Here is a 23,365-nt window from a genome sequence, read left to right as displayed (position 1 = left end):
TAAATTCCAACGGCATTTGAAAGATAATACTAATTAAGAACTTCCCTTAAAAAAGGGGGGCTTAAAAATGTCTTTGAGCGGGAAAATAACGACTATTAGTTGTCGAATTGACTTTTTTTTTTAAAATTTATTTCCACATGTGGGGTGGATTGCCCTTTCAACTTAAGTGCTACCAAGTCATTAAGTAATAGTCTGATTTTCAGACCATTGTATCGAATGGTCGTACGTTTTTGTGCTGCGCAAAGATTCAATCAGTTTAATTTTGGCCATTACAAGAAGTGGGTTATTGATGTAGACAAATGCTCATGTACCCTTTACAGCTCATTTTATGTATGTTATTACCAAAGAAGAAAAAAGCCAGTCAGTCACTCAATAGCGTTTGCCAGTGAAGTCTAGCAAGTAAACGGGTTTCCTAGCATAATTTGAATATTAGGACACTGCTAAGCCTAACGTTTAAATTTCACAGATAGGACATACATGACATATTCATAATTCCTGCAAAGTTCTACATAATTTGATGTTGGCTGCAAAAGGGACATAGTATCTTTAAACACTAACATTGATTAAATCATTAAAAAATTCAAAATAAGAGGAAGAACACGCTGTGCATCAAATTAAATTGAATATTAATATGCATTGGCAAAATCATCAGCATCATTGAACATGTATATTCTAATTTATTTCTATTCATTAAACGTAGAATAAGGCAAAGCAATGAGCATTATTTTCTTGCATATAAAAACGTAAATACAAATAAAGATTCGTTGAACAACATAGTCGGTTGTAATAATTAAAGTACAATGTATACAAATAGTTATTATGATATTAGTTTTAATTAATTACATTTAATTAAACTCTGATCAACTTGCATAGTATATAAGATGCACTTGAAAGTGAAAATAGCTGCTAGATAATAATATTTGTAGGCTATAATGGACGGATCAAGGTAAATGCACAACTTTGATAATTGCTTGACCTCAAGAGGCAATATAATACTATCGGCTATTGCATAGAAGCTATGTTAAATCACCACTTATCATAAGTGCACTATATAAATAGTAAATGAGAAAGACGGACGGGAGAAGTGTTGAAATGTACAAGGAAAGATATACAAGCACAAAAAGAAAGAGAGAGTCGAGGGAGGGAGGGAGTGAGAGAGAGATTTAGCCAGGGAGATTGTGGCAGAAATAGGGAGTAAAAAGTTTTACGCTTTAGTTTGGCCGATCATAACATATTTTAAAAAAACATTTATGCATCTACAACACTCGTTCATTTCGAGTTGTGAATATACCAAGTTAATAATCACATCAACTCACTTCATATAATTATTTGCCCTCCATTACGAAACCCACTTCAAAACTCGTTGATATCTTGTGCAAATTCAATTTGTCATTGAAAAAAAAAAAGTTATGAGAAAGTCTATTACGGTAATGAACGTCCTCGAGGAAGCCCTTCAGACCTCGGAGCAACACTGACATGACATCGCAAGCAATTTATTGATCCCCATTGCCACGAAGGGTGAAGTTCCTTTTCCTTATTACAGTTACAAGGGCACTGGGCCTGCGCTATTCGTAGTATGTCCATATATTGTCTAGGGATAGGCATTGCCCTTCATTCAGTGCCAGGAGAATGCATTCTCTCCTTGGAACTCATGTTTCTTTCCATCAGAAATGTTATCACGGAGATCGGGATTCGTTTCTCCAAAGGTGTTGTTGAATTCCGCACGGGTACCCGTCTTGGTGAAGGAGTTCTGCTGATTCAGAAGAGTCGTTTGGGGTCTTGGTCCCAAGGCGTAGCCTGGAGTCCAATCGAACCTCCAGTCACGGTTCCCTTCTGGATTGGAATGGCGTGCATCAACTACAGGATTGCTTCCGGGGTTATGGGCTGCAGGCTCGGTAGGACCGTTCATGCTGGTACGCAACATCTGCTCGTGGCTTGTCATGGGCTGTTCATGGGTCCGCAGAGGCTCTGCATTTCCACCGTTAGCTACTTTGACCGTGTCTGAAATCGAGACTTGCTTCGAGGCAGTGCTGGTTTTGCTATTAGGTGACGCTGTGGCCGTGTTGCTGTTGTAGATCTGCGGTAGAGGACGGTTGGCATCCCAGAGGTCAAACCTAGGCTGATCAGGAGTCACGATGGTCTTCATATTCTCGGGTGTGTAGCTATAGACGTAAGTGGACTGCGGAACTGGCTTCTGAACCTTTTCACCTTCCACGGTCCGAGGACGACCATTCATTAGCTGATCCTGCGTGTACTTGGGCATGACGTACGGGTTGCGCCCAGGAGTACCAGGGAACTGTGCGTCAATCTTCTCCTGCACCTTCTCTCGAATCTTAGCAGCATGGGACTCGATCTTGTATTGATCTGTAATGGCTGACGTCTTGTGATAGTCCCATGGGGTTACATAGTCGTGCTCATATGGGTTATCACCATCATAGTAGAAGGGTGGTTTAGATGTATACGTCTTGTGTAGACTGTCATAGTAGACCTGCTTCTGCAGGGATGGCGTCGTGTAGTCCACTTTCCTCTTCAGTTCTTTCAAGTCGTGGTGGTGCTCTTGGAGTTCAGCCTGCTTCCACCGAGCCTTGTGCGCCATGTCTTCCACCTCGGCCCGACGATTGACCGCCATATCCTGGAGGTAAGTCGACTCCTTGACCTTCTCTACAGGTTTGTAGCTGTTGTCACCGATGGGCAGAGTGTTGGCTGGGTCTGCGTTCTCAGCCGCCTCGCGTTTCTTCTCCTCGATCTTGCTGAGGTGGCCATCAGGATGCTGGGCGGACTGAAGACGTTCCCACTGCTTGGTCAAAGTGGGGTCCTGGAACTGTTCCGTTGTCTCGGTTGGCAGGTTTTTATGCTCACGAACCTAAAAGAAAGTAATATCAATACATTAAAATCATAAAATCAATTATTGTTCGCATTTCCTATAAAGACACTCAAACCAATAATACTCTCAGCTCACATACGACAACGCGATTTTGAAAGCGTTTGAGGTCGATTGGGATGAGGGGGGTTGAAATTGGTCCGATCTCCTGTTCCCCATCAAAATCTCCCATTGACAAATTAATGAAAAAGAATTCGCCCTAGTCGGCTTAATTACTATTTAAAGATCCTTTTTTTTCTCTGCTTGTTCGACCATGTTGGGGTATGATACGATATGGCCAAACCTAAAAGTCCATTCCGCGGCTTTAATAGTTGTAGGTAAGGATATTGGAAACAAGAAATATTCACTTCTGAATGTTATTTTAAATTATGCGCAATATGCAATGTATAAATGTTACGTTAAGAAGATTGTTAATGGTTCTGTTTACTACCCACATACTTTGTTTTTTTAATTCAAGTCGTTGCTAAGATTATTTTTAAGATATGAATGTGTTAGCAAAGAAAATAATACTAAGCTGGAAGAATTTTTGAATGTACTTTAATTTTTAGCCTATGTTATGTTTCACTCAATCATTGAGTTATTAATGTACAAATGTATTACTATTATGGAAATAAAAACCTCGCTTGAGGATAAGAGAAAAAAATATCCGCGGCTTTACATTCACTACTTCTATGTGCTATGTGAAATCATATCGAATTTTTGCCCAATCGAATTCCGAAAATTGATAAAACCTTCTTTCCCATCTGAGGTTCTAAACAAACAATTTTTTGAAGATGTAAGAAGCATTGTTGGGTTGAATAATTTGACATTTCGGATTCTCACCTTGTCCATTTCAATCTCGATCTTTGGGTAATAGGGTACGTAGAGAATCCTTCCGTCCTTGACCACACATCGTACCATCTGGTTTGGTCCAATTAGACGTGAGATCCTGCCTTCCATTGGGCGGGGTGGCATGAAGGTTGGGTAGCTCCGAGGATTCTGCAGGGGTACAACAAAAAATAAGATTAATATTAAGGATAAACATTGTGAAAGGACTTTGTTTACAGTGTTTGTTGGCTGTTGCTCCACCTGTATACATGTTATTTGAAAAGCATATTCTCTTGATCATCTATCTGCAATGTAATAACAAGATAAGATAATAATTTGATTGGATTTATTATGTAGCATTCTGAGGAAGGAAACGTGATTGTACAAACATTATGCCTATATGATCTAGACCTCTAGACCTAAAGTAGTATCGCCTGGCTGGAGGAAAGAAAGTGATTAGCGGATTACAATATTGTCGTAGGATGCTGGATGGAGAAAAGAAATTGATTATAGGATGAAAATTCCATGTTAGCATGTCTCTGCTAGAACCTCGATGGTTGCTCAAATATAGCAATAATTGGATATTGCATGCATATACAGGACAATAACAATTAGAGAAAATAAACATGCATGAACTAAGGAGAACCTATAACTACATTCTGAGTATCCGGACAACTATATCTCTGGGTAGCCACACCGGTCATCATCCCCCGGACATCTTTCCCTAGAAAATCAACCCCGGACTATTAACCCCATGTTTCCTCCCCCAACAATATTAACACTCTTAGAGTAATTACTCTGGTAATAGTTGTCCTGTGCCGGTATTCTGGTCTGAATGACTTTCTATACAGATTTCATCGTGTTATAGGTTTTCAATTGTCCGTAAATAGTCAAAGGGCTGCCCTAAATCGAATGTAATACGACAATGCCAATCACTTGTAAACGTCATAGTGCAATCTGAGCTGTTTCCCGCTGCACTCAAATACATTTTTAATTTCTAATTTTTCTCTCCCATCCCTCAACGAACCATAATTATAAATACCCAGTGCTCATTTTAGTTTGCTAAACGTCTTTAGTTCATTTTAAGCTGGTCTTGAGGCGAATTTCAACTTTAGCCTATTTTCCGAAACAAACAATAAACATCTTCACTTCTGTTTAATTGCCTCTCGTTCGAAGAGAAATACTAAAAACAAACACTATTCTATCTCTAGTGCCTTTGTTAACCCGACCCACATACTCCACACCCCACTGCCAGATACGTTTCGGGAATTAGTTTATGGTTGTTGCTTACTAGAGCACTGGTGCTGGCTTTCAGTGTGAGTAACGAATTTCCTTTCGTGAAATTCATTTTGTGTAGTGAATCGGAAAAATGCTATCAGCTGACTTTTTCTTTATGTTTTCATGTTTTCCATCATATCCAGCATATTTACTGCTCTACTTAAAAAATCATTTATAATGTTTTCGCCTACAATTATCTAAATATACCAAGCATGAATATGACTGTTTGTGTTTTTGTCACTCTTTGCTATCGTTCGCAAAACGAGAAATGTATTTCTATCATTTAAATTCACATTTCTTCTTTTATATGGTAGTCGATTTATTATTGAACAACCACTTCAGAAACGAACATTAAACATTTACCAAGCCTAATATATTCACACAGCCATATAGTGGGCGTGGCTAGGGTGAACCACCGCTGCAGTCACTAAGAAACTGCGCATAGCAACCAAACCAGCTATCGATTTCGTTATGGACATCAATCGTCTGTTTGGGCGGATAATGGCTTGTAGTAATGTGAAAGTGGGACATGTTTAATACAATAGAGGAGAATCGATTTCCAATAAAGAAGTCAGTTAACATTTATTTTTAATGGAGAGTGATGCAAAGAAGCATTACCCATGAGTGATGTTATGGAGACGGAAAAGTCATTTCATGTGTATGTTATTTGGTAGGAATATTATCTAGTTTTCTTTCATCATGACTATTTTCCGGCATTTATCTTTATCTTGATTTATCTTTCTTTAAAATACGCCTGTCATATATTATCAAGATAGTTGTTTGTATTTCTCGATAATAGTTTGTCTGGACAATGTCTGTTTGTCCGTAATACAAAATTAGATATAAATTCAGAAATTTGTCTTTTTGCCGATATTCCTTAGCTCCGACTGTGGAATCAAATATCCTTTACCTATGCATGATGCCATTAGGCAATTTTCTGCAATTATTAATTAAAAAATGATTATTAGTTAATATTATGTTATTTATTTCCGATATTCATCTCTAGAAAACTTTTTACATAATTTCGTCATATTTTAAAGCTCCCAGACCATTAACACGTTTTCTTTTGGTTTGGTCACAATTAAAATTCATTCTCGTTCTGGTTCCCAGGACAGAAATATATGTTGTTTATTGTAATGTTATTGCTTAGCGCTTATGATATCTTGAAATGAGCAACAACTGGTGAAAAGGAGATTGCAGAATAAAACAAAACATTTATTTATTGCAATAAACAAATACTTCAATTCAAACAACAAATAAAAGCTAAGTTTCACAAAAATAGCACATTGCAGAACACTTTCAAAAAAGAGACCAATACTCGCAAGTATACATTTAAATCCTGACTCTGAAACTTTAGCCAAAGAAGCATTTAAATCACTTGGAATAATAATATACTTGGAAAACCGATAGTATTCAGCTTTGTTCGACAGCTAAATAAAGAATCTATATCTTACACGTAATATTTTTTATAAAAAGTATTTTAAAATACTGATTTTGGTTGTTGTAGTCTTATAGTACATAACAGTGTATAAGAATAGAATAATAATATGGAAATACTAATGAAGAATAAAGTTGTGCGTAGGAAATTCTGAAATTGTGCAATAGTTGAGGAGTTTGTTTTTGGTATAGAGGAAATTCTTAGAGAACTGCAAACGAGCAGTTATGAAGGAAATTATAGTAGACAGGACCCATTAACCAAAAGACTATACCAGATAGCCTCTAGAAAAATACAAACGTGGTAAGAAATCAAGGAGATGGAAGAAATCGAGAGTTAGTAAGGAATCGAACCACTTTTTATATCAAATCTAATTATTAACTACATTAAACTTCAAACTGGTACAAGTCTGATTAAGCTTGAATACCGAATCAGTTTTCTTATACTTTTACGATTGAAAGACATTGCTTAAAGTGAGATTTAGAATGGTTTTACAACCATACCAACTTACATTGAAATAATTTGTTTAAAAAATGAACTGTCACATATCAGTTATTACAAAATACATTATAATTTTCCCTTAAAACATAAAAAGCATATGAATATCTTAACATAATTGCTTCTGGACGGAATTCTCACACAATTATTTTGCATAAAATCATAATACTAATTCTGTACAAAAACCCTTTGGTAAAGGTTCCAATATAGTATGGACGGATCACTCTTGCATTCAATCAATGGCATATAACAATAAAATGACAGCACTAATTTCTCCAAATACCCCAAAACTTCCGACATTGTTCATTTTGCACCTGACCTTTCTGAGCCTGAGAATGAACCATAATCTAGCTTGGCAACTTTTATAATAAATATTGTTTTCATCAAGTTTAGGGAAGTGATTCAGCAATATCATCATATGGTCCATTATATTGTATATGTTTGTATGATCCTGCACCATAAAAATCGTTCAAAGGTGTGCATAAATAAATCACAACATAACGATGATTATAATATAATCCCCTTTAATCAATATTAAATGATAAACGCTATTTTTCTCATTTACGACAACAAGTCTCGATTGAAACCATTTCTTGATAAAGTAAATTGCATTCATGTTATACAGAACTGCAGGCATAACATTATGTGGCATGGATATACTATTTCTTGAAATACAAAATTATGCGAACATTTTTATCTCGGGGAAGGCGGAAGGTATGCCTTATTCCAATGTGACCTCTGAACCCCGTGACGTAATAATGGTAGACACCGTTGGACAGGCTGTGGATAAGAATGAGGGTTTAAAAGTGGATTTATCACGTATACAGTAATAATGTTTGTCATAGTTATATATCGTTTCAACACAATCATAAAAATGATGAATACAAAGAAAGTATATCAAAACATCACAATATCACCAAAATTTCTTGATGTCATTCATTGAGAATGACATCAAGATAATTTGGATCAAGTTACGAAATCAATAAAATGTAACAAACCTGTAAGAAGAACATGAGATATCGAGTCACATTTAATCTTGCAACTCTCGATTCATCATAATAAAAAATAACATCATCAGTTCATTACAAAAATAAATGATCAATTTAGCCAATACTCAATTATTCAACAATTATTATGTCATACAGTAATGTAATTTCGTAAAACATTAGGGTTTTATAATGCCTTAAAAAGGGTATGGCTGTCAAAAAGACTTGTGAATAAAACAATATAGTCATATGAAAGTTCAAAGATATTAGTGATTATTTTTTTATGAAACTAGATGCATACGCAAATCTCTTTGTCCTATTAAATATTTCGAATATCTCATTATTTTACTAAATCGTGAAGGCCTCATAATTCATATTTACCTAGGTACTATAATATTATTCGTCTCACGCCCTAACATCTTTATTACATTGCCCCCTTTTCTGTTTTAGTGAGTAATTCCTATCTCGTTTTGAGATACCTACCAAACTATGATCCTCGATTCTCAGCTTCTTCTCCATCTCCATTTTATCTTCCAGGTTGTCCAGGTCGAGGGTGTTGGCGGGTCCGTAGCCGGCATGGGCGCGGTTATACGTGGTCGTCCATTGCGATCTCTCCACGTTGCGGAGGGCGTTGGCTGTTCGTGGATTGAGGGTGTGGTCTAGCTTGCGAGGAGCGTGGTTGGGAATGACAGCCTTGGGCGGGATTGGGTAGAACTGCTGTTGACCACTGGCGGGCGTCTTCTTATTCTGTGATAATTCAGAAAGATGGGAAGTCATTTTAAAAGATTGAACAGATTTTTTTTTTTTTTTTTTGGGGGGGGGGACAAATTTTATGAAAATATCAAAAATTGGACAACAATTTAATGAATCCAAAAACAAAAAATAATCGAGAATAAAGACAATTACTCAATCTTAGACAACCTCTTCTACAGTTTATTTTCATTCTTGATTGTGGGAAATCGAGACGGCATTTACCTGGAAGAATAGATCGCCAGGCCATGAGAGAGCTTTCTTCTGAGAGTCATGAGGAATATGTTCTGTCTCAACGCGATCACGGGCTCCTGGATAATCAAAATAAAAACAACAACTTTATTTTAAAATTTCACTAAAACACACATTGATATCTTTTAAATAAAAAAAATGATGTCTAAAATAAATGTACATTATGTGGGTTGGACTTAGTTATACCAATTCAAGATGTTAACCATATCAAAAGTTAGTTCATTTTTTTCTTCTCAAAATGTTGTCAAAGATTTTTTCAAACTCTCAATGAATGCACAAAGGAAGGCTGCAAATTAAGTGACATATATTGCTTTTTAGTGGACCCCCTTTTGTAATATGTATTCCTAAATTGTTGTAAATGTTTATAATTGATTTGTAATGTTTTGTTGGAAACATAAATAAATTGAATTGAATTGTATTAAATATACCAAACAGTTTTCTTGTAATTTATTCAATACTTCTAATTGCTGTCGGAATTGTCAAATTTGGCACCAAATCGAGTTACTTACCCTTGCTCTTGTAGTTGATGGTGATAGGGTTAGGATTAGCAGGGATCTCCGGGTGAAGGGGTTGCTGCTGTCGAGCAGCCTCCCCTGTTTTATAATCATCGGGTGTGGAGGCAAAGCTTGGGAACATGGCGAAGCGGGACATGTGTGAACTGTACGGATGCTCGGCAGGGAACGGCTGGTCTATCGAGAGCTTGCTGCAAATAGATGAATAAAACCATTAGGAGAAGAGAGGATTAGGAATGATAGTTGGAAGGGGGGCAATGGTGATTTATATGAAAATATTATACATGAACATGGAACTAGTACAACAGGTGGAACATAGTCAGCTACTGACTGGTTAAAATTCTGAAATATCGGAGCATTTAATGAATGTTTTGAAAACACTTCACACTTCTTTAGTATAATCATTGCTTCAAATTTCTCTCTCAAATGTTAAAAGGACAAGTAAAAGCCTCAGATTTAAAAACAAAACATACAAAATATAAGAACAGACATTAAAAAAATGAATTGCATTAGCTTATTTGCCTTATTTGCATTAGCCTTGTTTGGCGTTCAACAATGTAAGGGATAGAGCAACGTCGATCTGGCGCTGCTCAGTGGCTGCCGGGCTCACGATCAATTGGGCAAAAAGAATTTCCGTTTCGGTTTAATAAAATTTGGAGTGGACTATTAGGCTATTATTATTATTATTTGACAGAATAATGAATTTGACAATCAAACAAATGTAATCAACTTTTGCGAAGAAATATTTTGGGGAAGTAGAGAAATAAGAAGGCATAGTCTGAATATTCAGATACTTACGTCATATCAACTTCCGTTGGCCTTGGTAATCTGAAAAGTAAAAGAATGATATATGAATTAATTAAGAGAATTGCCACTTGTAAATCGAGAAGACGCAATAACAATTTACTTGAAATAAACTTAATACCAATATGTATTTTAATTTTTTGTGTTATATGATAATATCTTATATGAACATATAATACTGTTTATAAATTAATTGGAAGTTTTTAATTAAATCTTTCATGCAATTCATTCCAATGAGGCCGAAAATAACAGAAAAAGAAATATATTTATTTAGAAAAAATATTTTTATCTTTCAATCGGCATACAGTTATTCATGTAATTTTCCTTTTGTCCACTCACTGAAACTGTCTGAGGAATATATTTGATGTTCTTATTCTGACAAAATGAAAAAATGAAGAATAAAACAATTCAGACAGTAATGAAATATACTTACAATTGATCATTTGATCTGATGTTACTCCTCTTGAGTAGCGTGAGGTCGTAGTATTGGTCGATGGGGATCCCTCTATATAAACATATGAAGGAAATTAGAGATAGAAAACATATACATGCACAGATACATCCTTAGTTGCCATGGTATAACCTTTTTACCACTAGTTTTGGTTTGAAACAAATCTACCCTTGCCTTTTCAACCACGCAGTTCGATTACATATCTGGATGATTTGCAAAGTTGGAGATATTTGAAAGACCATGACGCAGTAATGTATTACAGATTATTCTTAAACTAATTGATGATTACGACGACTATTAGTAAAGTTTATATAATTGTGTATTTTCTTGTGTTGAAAGTACATTGTTACGAGCAAATAGATTTGTACTTAGACTTAAACTTTTTCTAGCCTTGTCAAATATAGTAAATATATAGAGCGCGCCACAATACTGTTATTAAAATGTTTGTACTAGTTTAAGTAAAGGCAATATTTAGATAGTTCCAAAGGGATGGCCAAGGGAAGTCACAATTGAAATCTAATCAACAGGTCTTGTACAAATATAACTTCTCCCATTTGTAAACAAAGGCGCAAAGTCAAACATCGGACAAATTCTAACAACCTTCAAACGTGTCAGGTATGTTTCCTGCAAATTAATGATTACTATTTCATAGTCGAAGTATAAGTATCTTACGTGTAGTAGAGAGGGTGCAGTTTTAAAAACGTCTTTTTCTTCCCAACCTCCTCTTGCATTTTAACTTGTTGAAGATGAGGATAAGTCCTCGGTAATGCTGGCAGAAGTGAAGTCATGGTGACAGGTTGATCAAATACCACGCGAGAAAGAGCAAAGTCCGAGAGAAATTGGCAGAAAATCTCGCAATAAAACTTCGAAATCACGGTGGAACCGGTCAACGGTAGATTACAAAGGCCATAAATCGGCCATTAGTTGCAAATCAAACTGCATCAGGTCACCAATAACAACTTGACATGACTCAAACAACACGAAGATGTACACGACGAAGACACTCCACGCTTATTCTGCTACCAGTCTACGGGACCACTTGAAGGGTAGCACGTTGGTACCCCTGTGTTGCACCTCCGCTCCTGACCGCACGCACAGATTTCTTTTTGTTGACGGTCCCAAAACACGGAAGCCGGTGACGCTCATGCATATCGCTAAGGAGATATGCAAAACAACCAGTCATATAATACCCCCCTGCGATCAAATACGGGTCATGACATCGACTCGGTATTGTCGTGTATTAAAGGCTGGGTAACTCCCAAGAATGGAAAAGACTGAATAGAAATCGATATAGATAGTGCTCCCAGTGAGCTTTTATCGTTAAGAGGTAGACAAAAGGCGTATTAGGGGTGTTAACTACAGAAATATTGAAACTCTGTTTGCATGAAGATACCGTACAAAATAATGACCAAGAAACTGGAAGGCCAGCTTTTAGACAGGGTGACCCGATTTTGCTAAAAAAAAAAAAAGCTTTGAAAACGAAATACTCAGCAGATCAACAGGAAATTCCTCAAACTTCCAAGAAAAAGAAAAACACTGACAAAGGAATAAGTTTCGTGGCAGTTCTTTTTTCCAAGAAAGTAATGACACGTTTGAAACAAATATTACGACATGTTTTTTTGTATAAAAATAATAAATGAAGTTTCAAAAGGTGCCTGAACTCTTTATTCTTTTGTGTAATGTATTCATTGACTGAAAGTTAGTCTGATAAAACGCTTGTATGAATTCATGATTAACTGACTGATATTAATTGAACTGCGTTGAACTGAGTTCAATAAATTGACCTAGAAAATTGTATATCGAATGATGAATTCATGCATAGTTCGCTTTGCGGCTTGTCTTTTATGTATGCCTTTACCATACTTCCTAAAAGAGATAAAATCTTTTATCGATTAGAAGCCTAATAAATCTTTCTAATAAATTGCTATAATGAAAGATTGTAAAGCCTCTTTGGTATTCATCAACTGAAATGATACCAAAGGCAATACTGTTTACAGGTAGGAGCCACTTTTTTCATTTTCTTTTTAAATGAAAGGGTAGATAGATTGCAGTTCAGAATTGAGTGTGCATTCCACAAAGTTTAACGTTGAATTTTCCGCTGAAGTAGTGCACATATTGACGTTAAGATATTTTAAAGGCCATATTAAAAAAAAATCATACAATTTCTATTCCAAAATCTGTTATTCTTTAAAGTAAAATTCAATTCTGTGATATACTTTCGTGCTGTATTAAGCACGGATTTTGCGTAATTCTTTTTTAAAAATTACACGAAATGTTTTTATGTCAAAATTTTGAAATCTGATTATGCTTTACCTCAGAAACATAAAACTTTTCTATCACTGTGAACACAGTGATTTGATATTAAATTAAAGCTTGTTTTTGTGTCGGTGAACACAGGCCCCTAGCTATACAAACTACGTCATGGTATTTCATTTCCAACATAGTTTTATATTGGCACTAAACCATTTCAACTAATCATGACAAAATAATAAAAGAAATTACGTGAATGCGTGAGCGGTAAGATATAAGATAACCATGGCAACGAGTAGGATGTCTGATATCACAAAGATTAATGTTACTTACCATCCCGCATGATTTTCTGCAAAATAAACTTGATATGCTAAAAAAAAACTGTAACATAAATATACATGCGTACTATAGCAATGTAATAAAACTTGTAAATGTATTCGAAGTAAACTAGAGCTGGGATATCGTGTACTTTTCGTGACATTCATTCACATTTATGTCTTAATCAATCCTTTAGAATTCTACCATTCTGGGAGCATTTTCAAAATTTTCCTCCTTTTTTCTCACTATTCTCATTCTCGTCGAATTAAGATTTGGAAAATATGAAGAATGAGAATTTTGAATCACTTTCAAAATTAACTCAAAGCAATCACCCTTATTGATTGCCGAGTTCACTGATTCAAGTCTTATCCTTAAGATGCACCTTTTCTTCATCAAGGCGTTAAATTCTGTTTCAAAATATAATTCGTTTTTGAGAGCCTGCAATGTCCAACAAAGGTCGATAAAGAAAACAATGTATATTTTATTCAAATTACAGAATTTATATCTGAATTTGTATCTGAATTTGTATCTAAAGGATTGACTTTGACTTTGCTAAGCAGATATATCCAGCTCTAGTTCTCACCTGGGATAGGGATTGACTCCTGCTCCGTAATGCCGATGTCCTTTCTCTACCGCTGCGGGCGGTTCACTTTTGGGCCTGTGATCATCCGGTAGATTGATGGGGCCAGCGCCTCCATACTCACGGGCCGTACCCCAGGGGACACGGGGGGTTTTGTCGAGAGCATCTCGAAAGTGTGAATATCTATAAAGTAATAACAATTTTTTAAAAGATTAATGAAAATTAAAGAGATTTACATATCCATTTGATTATTTCCTTACCAGCCATATACAGGCTATAGTCTCGGGGAGGGGGGGGGGGGGGGGGGGAGAGAAAGACCCCCCCCCCCCACGTGTCACCAAATGTCTTTCACTGATATAACAATCACTGAAATGAGACTGGCTGGTCCTTACATTTCTTTAAATTATGGAAGATTTTGAAATCATAAAACACCGAGCAAAGAAAATTCGCACGATGGTGTAGGTTTGACAAACTTTAACTCGAACCTTTAACTCCAATGCTATACCTCCTCCCCTAATACAGCACTTTACACATTGATAAGTGTCATTGGTATAGATTGATTAGTTTGAAATCAATATTATAAAAATGAAAGGGAAGATCCTTTCATGACTCTTTTATCTCGATATAACAGCCAAAGTAAATGTTTAATATTGCCACTTACAGACTGACTAGAGCCCTCTAATTGGCGCGCAAACAAAACGAGACAAAATCAAACAGACAAGTCGTCATACGATATTATTTACACTTTTCTAGGCGCTGTTGACTTTTGCTACACAGCAGTTACAGAGGGATTACAGTTAGAATGCATTCAAGAGTTTCCTATTGTACAGTAAGACAGGTTAATATTTGCTGTTCGGATTCTTCTTGACATAGAGATAAAAGACTTTTACATGAACAGATTACATCCTCTCAAAAGACGTGAGATGTGTATCTAACTTCTTTATTTTGCGTGAATCCACCAAGTGATGCGATTTTTCAGATACAATATAATAATGGGGCGTTAGGCTTAAAATACCCTTTGTTCCTTCAATATAATATCATATGCTCATTATGCTCATCTCATGGAATTATCAGTGTTATGATTTTAAGGCCAAACCTGGCTATGAAGGCCACCTAGTGGCATGGTAAAAGGGACCATCCACCTAATAAAGTTGATCACATTTTCCTGTATTATTTTGTACAGAAATCGCACTGAAATTTTTAATGTAATGCCCTGATAAATAAATGTCACATATTAATGTTCACTGTTACAATACTGTTACATTTCAATGGTTCTTTGGGCAAAAACACTGTACAAATCAATAATCACCTTTGTAGTTAAAGTCTTATCACGAGCACAAATTAACATGTACCTGCTATTTTTACCCTAAGCTATGAAGGCCATTGAGCGCAAAACTAAAATTGTCCATAAAATCTATGAAGACATAATTTATAAGACTATCATCAACTGATCATTTAGTTATACGCCAGTAGATCATTTTTCAAAGGGGTAGGGAGTCAAAAACTAGTGGTCGAGCATCGCCCGAACTTTGAGACTGATAATTCTGAAATGCACAGAGCGGAGAAATCTTGAGATTGTACAAATAGAGTACCATTTAGGTGACATTTAATTACATATTTTACGAGACATAATGTTACTTTATCCATGGAGAAGATGAAAAAGTGGCTATTTTATTATAGATAAGTATATTTGTTATTTAGCTTGGATGATATTACGAAGCGAAGAGGTAGGTATAAATACCACAATACCTAAGCCTTTCCATCGCCAACAGATTCCGAACTACAGCATAGGTCAACGAAATGCACTTTGGAACAAACACCAATTTAGTTGGTATCTAATTACGAAAATGATGGTCATTATCCCATATAAGTTTGTTAGCAAATAATTATGAAGGCTAGGCCGCATTGATCATTACTTAATATCATCTTTTTATTGAACAAAGAGCTCATAATATTTATATCGACTCGAACAATAACGGTAAAAATAGGATATACACTGCTCAATTCGATTATTTTGGTGACGAGTTTTCAATGCCTTACGACTATTATTCTCCTTTAAACTATCGTTTGGAATATTTTATTTTCCGAGCCGAAACACTCCAAAGGGACAACTTTGATGGATAGGTTGAACATTTACATAATTAAACATTGTTCGATCACCAAGTGACGCTTTCATTACATGACAAGCCATTGATTGATTCCCGGATTGATTGATTTTATTCGCCAAGCCTCCAACATACAACAAAAGAAAAGAACAACAGATCAAAATTTAGTCAGCTATAACAGGTTAACCCACGAAAGCTCGAGAGCTTATTTCCAGTGGGGTCCCCGACATAAATGTACAAAATTAATAAGTTAAAATCGTATTATTTACAGACAGATAAGTAAAAAGACTTACTATAGATAATTATAATAATGATGATAATAATAATAACAACATTAAACAGATAATGAGAAAAATTATAATAATTACAGGAACAATAATAAGAATATAAAGAAAAGAAGAGGAACAGGAAAAAGAAGAAAAAGAGGAGGAGAACTGGAAATCTTTGCACTTGAGTAGAGCATGAAGATCGAACCAATTAAATTATGAAATAATGATGGCTGTACTCGATGTTAGGCATAGTCATGACTGTGTTAAAATGCCCCCAAGTTACATTATTGTGTAATTTCTTCTGTGTGTGCTCAAATGTATTTAAAAAAAGACATAACCATTTACCCGACTTACAACTGAATTTCTAACCCTTTGAACTAAATAATATTTATTCATTATGGTATTTTTAGGATGTCCCAAACTAAAAAAAAAATCCTCGTCTTGATGAAAAGACTACATTTCCGTTAAAGTGTTCTTAATTTGAAAGCATTTTCTGAAGAAATGAATGGGTACTACATGTACTGAGTACACTATAACTACTGATATCCGATTAACAAAGTAAAGTAGGATTATCCACTCTCTGTTATACCAATACAACCCAGATGAATGCACCGATTACAATTGTACAACTCTATAAAAGGTTCATTTCATCATTCTCACCCTTATAAGACCGGCTTTCAACCGTTCAAGCACAGCCGAAACATATCAAAGACTTTACGTTAAGGCGTTTATTCTACTCGGAGTTGTCTCCTCCCTCTGTAGTTGTTTAGTGTACTTAAGTATGGTATTGTGATGGTATAACATCGAATCGCGTACTAGGCCTACTTTCTCATTCGTATTCGTTTCTGATTATAACTTACACTCATCTTACTCAAGAATGTTATCCATGATCTATATACTTTCGTTTTATAAATTATTTTCCTTATACAATATTTCATATTTCATCATTTTCCATTCTCTCTGCTATCTTTTTCCTTCTTCTTCGTCAGTGACGTATCAACACAATGGTCTCATGAAAGGCAAAGCGCTTGAGCTTTCTCAAATGCAATTTGCCCCTCTTTCAAATACGCCATAGTGTTCTTTTTCTTCGTTGTTGTGAGAGATGGATATCTAATCTAAAAATTATTTCCAATCAATATTCTCATGTGCTGCTTTTTCAAACCCCTACACCTCATCATTCTTTGTCTTAATTCAGAGACCCCGACTCAAGTCTACCATAAGATGCTCAACCATTACCTCCTTCTTTTTTTAATTAAAATTCTTGTTACTGAAAAAATACTTTACATTTCGCCTTTCCATTCTCTCTCTCTCTCTCTCTCTCTCTCTTACATAATCGTTGTTGGGTTTTTTTTTCATGAGAGATACGCATCACAAGAAAAAAGTTCCGATCAATATTCTCATTTCCTGGGTCTTTTTCCTATACTACATTAATTGTTTCAATTCAGAGACGCTGACCACAGTCTAAAATGCAATGCCAAAACTCTCTTTTATTTTGTATTTTTTAAATTCTTTTTTTCTAAGAAAATACTTCATAGTTCATTATGTTCCATTCTCTCTGCTTTCTTGGTTCTCTTGGTTGTTTGTTGTTTAGTTGTTATGAGAAATCTAACAAAATCAGTTCCAATCAATATTCTCATTTGCTCACGTCTGTTTCCTACCCCTAAAACCTCATCGTTCATTGTCTTAATTCAGAGACGCTGACCGCAGTCTACCCTGAAATGCCAAGCTCTGACCAATGGTCAACCAAGGACCTTTAAGACATCAATCAGCCATCTCGAAAAACACCCTTTATCTCGTAACCATGTCACCGAATTCGCATCTATTCTTTGATTGGGAAGACACAGTTTCGTAATAGATCTTTATGATGTTTGCGTCTTGTCATAAATCGCTCCACCGGTTAACCAAAGAACCTATTGATTACTTTGCGACTGATTTTGGCACTTTGCATCTAATGTAACATGGGCCTGTATACAGTGAAGGAAGAATAAGACCTGTTGCATTGTAATGAGCCATCTAAAATACTATCTTTTAAGGCTTATTTAAATTCAGAATCGGATTATTACAAGGAAATTTTTAACCTGACAATGTTATCATTGAATACATTTATCAATGAGCTTCGGACATGATTAAGGTTTGTTCTTGCTCCGCAAGAAAACAAATTTGTGCAATAAACAGAAGAAAAAAATTGAAGTGCATCAGAGGGACGAGATTATACAAATACAAATATAAATAGTGGCCTCGATTCACAGGGGCCTAGGTGCAATGGCTACCTTCTTATTTTAATAAACTTCAGTGTGGTTTCCAATCTGTACACACACTTGTCAACAAGTTAATACACTGTCATAAAGGAGGAATAATTTTTTTTAAACCCAAATTTATGGAATGATTTTGACCATGAAAACAAACACTCGCCAATTCAATACAATATCAGAATGTATACTATTATTTAGATGTATTAGGAATAAATCATGGTCAAAATATTCCACCTTTATGACCAATAGTGTATGTTATTTTTTTTCTTTTTTTTTTCTTCCAAATATTAAGTTTTTAATTTTGACTCGAATATTTTGAAGGTGGTGTTTTAATGATTGTTTACCTGACTGATAATAAGGCGTGTATATGCTTGTAAAGAAATAAATATGGGACCGAAAGCCTTAAGTCCTCTCCGAGTGACTTTGAAATGAGGAGTACTGCTCTAATGCACGATCTCATTGACTTGGTTTCGAACCCAGGACTTCCCAGTTACGAGACCACTGCTCTACCGCTGAGCCATCGCGCCTCCTATAATTTTGAATTATACATGTATTAACTTCGCGCGTCGAACAGAACCACCATATAGACTACACTTAATATAATTTGTAACAGTGTATTCTTAATTCATAGACCATTAACAATAATTATTAACCAACATCTGGTAATACATTATCTTATGATAGAAACCTGATCTAATCTAAGCGATTTACCTTGCATCCAGTGGAAAGGGCTCTACATAATTTACAACCGTTACCTGGTTACTATCTTAATTGCTTCGTATCAGCCATACATAAAGACCCGGATGAGCTCCATTCAGAGTATACTTACCAGGAATTCATTTCAATTCAGTTTTAACAATTATGACCTTATCCATCTACGTTGTTTTTAATCCCTTTCCAATTCTGAAGTACCGTTTTCTGACAGACGATTGTCACAAATTCAAAGGCATGTGGCAACAACCACATCCATCAATTTTATATCCGTTTTTGTGTATGCAAGACAATCATACGACCTTATATTTGATCAGAAATACAAAGCTCCTTTAGTACGAATCTATCGGTAGAGGGAAAATTTCTATGAAATGCGTGCACTTTAATTTGACAAACTTTTCATTTTAGGCAATGTGAAATACTCAGTAATACGTTATTACTTGTCTGTTCAACGAAGACACTCTCCCTCTTTTTATAGCTTGTATGAACATGAAACCACAAGTCTGCTCGTGTAAAATTTGTACAATCCAAGTCTTTCAAGATGACAATACAGTTGTTTTGATATTAATACAATTACTGTTGCTTTGTATCATATTAATTATGCATGATTTTGTATAAAAAATAATACAATACTCTTTAGAAAAAGATATAAATCTACAAGGGTATAATTCGTAAACTCGTCAACTTTAATAGATTATCTGTATCTTGATGATTTTGTTTAGGGGGAGTGGGGGGGGGGGGGGGGGGGGGGGTTCACGTCTTAACATAACATTATTTTCAAAACCCCCAAACACAACAATCGGAACGGATCGTGAACATGAGCGAAGTACTAAATCAACAGTATACTATCAAGACGGTGAAATATCATTATTATAATATTCGTACCTGCATTCTACGTGGCGAGCAGCTGAAAAAACGGTGTATCAGATTGCAAACAGGTGCATCTATGAGCACACCCCCCCCCCCCCCTGTATTCTATAAATCAATTTCGTACCTTAATTTGTAAAAGGGACAACGATAGATTTTTTTCTCGAAAATAAATTATTAATAACCTCGGCAGGTGAAGAGGACAATAATAACTGCCGATGGTCCTTTTGAATTTGATGAAGTAATTTCTTTTAATTCAGATCATGTTTACATCCTATCAAATTAGCTTCTCGATTATAGAGTATTCGATCTATAACCTGCATAATACATGCACCGATCACTGCGATGCTTAGCAACACAGACCACGCACCATCAATAATGTATGTTCTCAATTCAACCGGAGCTGATATACCATCTTTATATGCATGTCATTAAAGACCATCGCTATCAGCATGTGTAATCACTCTCTATAATTTTGTATGTTTATAATTTGTGTAGGAGTCTTATGCATCTTAAAGAAATTATGATATTAGATAAACACCAATAAATTATATGGAAAGTGGAGAATATATAGAACAGAAATTAACGAGTTGGTCTCACTTTTTTAGAACTCGCTGCCGGCTTTATCATGGCTTGATTCATGAATAAAGACACCAATCAATATTTAATTGTACCGAAGTTGTAAAGAAGTTTGTTTGGTCCGCGCTGGTTGCCTGTGGGCATGTCGTATGCTTCAGTCAAACTCAAGGTAAAATGTCAAATTGAGGTTATAAGTGTATCAGATCAACAAACATCTTCAAGCTAGTCGAGTTTGTCTCAGGTTATCAACTGATAATAACCGTATATGCATACTAGTACTTTACAAAGAACTTTAACAAATATCGGTTAACAACTAGATTATTCATACCCCTTGTAAAATGTGATATTTTGTGTGTTTTCCGTAACTCCGGAATGAAAAATGGACAGGTTGAATTAGGAACTATTTATAATACTTTTAGATATAAGCTTTGATATGTCATATTGGTAAGATACATAAATCGGGACAAATCAATTTGTAACGTATTTCCTTTTTTATTTTAACAAAACTTGTTGAGAGCTCCAAATTTGCCAAAATTTTCACGGCAAAATGTCACTTCAATTGTATCATAATGTGAAAGAGGATGTCATTTAAGACACACCTTTGCAAAGATTTCCCCCCAAAATGTCTTTGAAGAAAAAATATTGATGAAAGAATAAATAATTTGGATTTTCTGTTGTACGCAGAAAACCTAAATTTTGTATTCCTTCAATCAATATTTGACTTCGAACTCATTTGTTTTGAAAATCCTTGCAAAAATGTGTTTGAAATGACATCTTCTTTCACATTATGATTCAATATGAGTAAAATTTGGCCATCAAATTTTTGGGGTTCCGAATATTTTAGAGGGGCTTTAAGGGTATGAATAATTTTAATTGTTAACTGTACATGCCTATTATAATAATGACACATAATATTCCATGTTATCGTGTAGGTACAACTACTAAACTCGAGGAATATTTCCCAATAATTTCAACAGATTGATCGAAACACTCAAACCAACATCGACTAAGCGCCGACTAAAAATAATGATAAACATATTAGAAGACACAAAATTTCACTTTGACTTCGCCTTATCCTTACCTCAATAATGAGATGTATTTTGGGACTTACACACAAAAAGAACTGAATTTATAACAAAAATGTTATCCTAAATTTACAAGTGCATGTCTTAAGTCCTCACATTATTTCGTCGGTGGCAGTGACGATACACTTTAGATACATCACTTAATTTATATATATTTGTTAAGCTACTCCTTGCTCGTAATATGTTTTAAAATCGAAGGAACATCAGTAACGATTTAACATCTCAGAAATAGTCATATTGTCACTTAACCTTCGAAATATTATCTTTGGTTTCAAATGTTACCGAATCAGTCTATGGAATTGTTGAAGGACTGTGTTACATCCACTGGAAAAGACAGCACTCACGCATAAAACAGTATATATTCAGGTAACTTACATAAATGTAAAGCTTTAAAACCGTTTTTGGTTTCACGTGGAATTGCCCATTTCTTTCTAGTAACCCATCTTGGTTACTACATGTATAACTTTAATATTTACAAACAATATTTAATATATATATTCCTGAATCAACATGAATAAAATGTTGCTTACCTGCTGACTGATATTGTAGATCTCTGAGGAACTTGGAAAGGTGTAAACAGTTCACTTGACTGAAAATTCCTTGAGAGGGTATCAAGTCCCTGTGGCTCGCGGTAATAATGGGCCACTCCCATCGGGCCCGCCGAGGCGGGGTTGGTCATGCTAATAGCCGCCGTCATTTTTGTGCGATTTAGTCAATCAGTGATTAGATGAGTCAAATAGTATTATCGATATGATATTGAAGCCTTTGGTTATTTTATGAGTTTACGATATCACTCCATTTTTGTACCGATAGTCACAGCTCTAGAGATAGTTTATATCCCGAACCAGACCATGTACACAATACTGAAGTAAAAAGAATATCACAAAGTAAAAGTCAGGTTGCTTCTGTTGAGAAATGAAGTGTGAATAAATTCCGTTGCGATAAATACTCAAGAACATCCGATTAATCCGCCATAAATATAAATCCACAGGAATCAGGAGGTTTCCACCTATCTAAATATTATTTCCAAGCTTGTATGTCAAGCCGACGATGAATGATGTCTCGTGCTCTCAGATGAGTTACATCGATATGGTTACATTGATCAATCTTGCTCAGCACACAGTGGTCCATGCACATTCGATATCAACATTCACATGTGATACGGCGTCGCGGTGAAAAAAACACACACCTGTGGGATTACATAGCAATGCACGGAACGTCGCTAGCAGACGACCGATATCGGTCTAAACATACGGGACATCCGCGTAACCAAGGCGACCCCTGACGCTTTACGCGGCGCGACACATCAATGCACGCGAACGATTTCGCTGCGGGATGCAGTGTCTGAATCGAGCTGTATTCATTATCATACAGAGGTCCACCTTTACATGCCATTTATCCTTGAATATACGAAATCGATATGGTATACAATAGTTTGTTGGAGTAAAGAACAAAGTGATGTAGTGATGTGTAACACTTTGATACAAACGATATACAAGACCGTTGTTATAGAGATGCTATTCATTGGTTACGCCTGATTGATAATGAGGTGCTTCAATATGGTTCATGAATGACGTTTTGTATCGTTTTATCTCTCAATCATTTACGGCTTTAAAACCATATCACGTTATCCTCATCTCTATTGACAATTGAATTAAATTTTATTGGACATATTTTGATCATGTAAAATGCTCA

General features: G+C 35.5%; 1 protein-coding gene across 2 annotated transcripts; it reads right to left on the bottom strand.

Annotated features, from left to right (window-relative positions):
- Positions 1-1,214: 1,214 nt before the first annotated feature.
- On the bottom strand, positions 1,215-22,994 carry LOC115917900 (uncharacterized protein C7orf31-like). 2 transcript variants are annotated; one of them, XM_003731390.3, is made up of 9 exons: positions 22,201-22,994; positions 13,806-13,985; positions 10,637-10,708; positions 10,198-10,227; positions 9,397-9,590; positions 8,861-8,946; positions 8,369-8,632; positions 3,704-3,859; positions 1,215-2,863 (listed from the first exon to the last, which is right to left on the bottom strand). In XM_003731390.3, the coding sequence occupies exons 1-9, from the start codon at positions 22,365-22,367 to the stop codon at positions 1,616-1,618; spliced, it is 2,397 nt and encodes a 798-aa protein (XP_003731438.1). In that variant the 5' UTR covers positions 22,368-22,994; the 3' UTR covers positions 1,215-1,615. The 2 variants fall into 2 exon arrangements, with proteins under 2 accessions (XP_003731438.1, XP_030842972.1); XM_030987112.1 differs by lacking the exons at positions 13,806-13,985; positions 22,201-22,994 and adding an exon at positions 11,327-11,810.
- Positions 22,995-23,365: the final 371 nt, after the last annotated feature.

This window comes from Strongylocentrotus purpuratus, unplaced genomic scaffold, assembly GCF_000002235.5.
Source record: "Strongylocentrotus purpuratus isolate Spur 01 unplaced genomic scaffold, Spur_5.0 spur5_contig_838, whole genome shotgun sequence".
NCBI lineage: Eukaryota > Metazoa > Echinodermata > Echinoidea > Camarodonta > Strongylocentrotidae > Strongylocentrotus > Strongylocentrotus purpuratus.
This window is presented reverse-complemented; position numbering and strand designations above follow the sequence as displayed.

What these genes read in the sequence shown, in the direction of transcription:
- LOC115917900 (XM_003731390.3), bottom strand. Translation starts at nt 22,367, where the DNA reads ATGACGGCGGCTATTAGCATGACCAACCCCGCCTCGGCGGGCCCGATG. An exon ending in CTGGCGATCTATTCTTCCAG is followed by an intron (nt 8,633 to 8,860) that starts GTAAATGCCGTC and finishes GAATTATCACAG; the next exon opens with AATAAGAAGACGCCCGCCAG. An exon ending in GAATCGAGGATCATAGTTTG is followed by an intron (nt 3,860 to 8,368) that starts GTAGGTATCTCA and finishes GTACCCCTGCAG; the next exon opens with AATCCTCGGAGCTACCCAAC.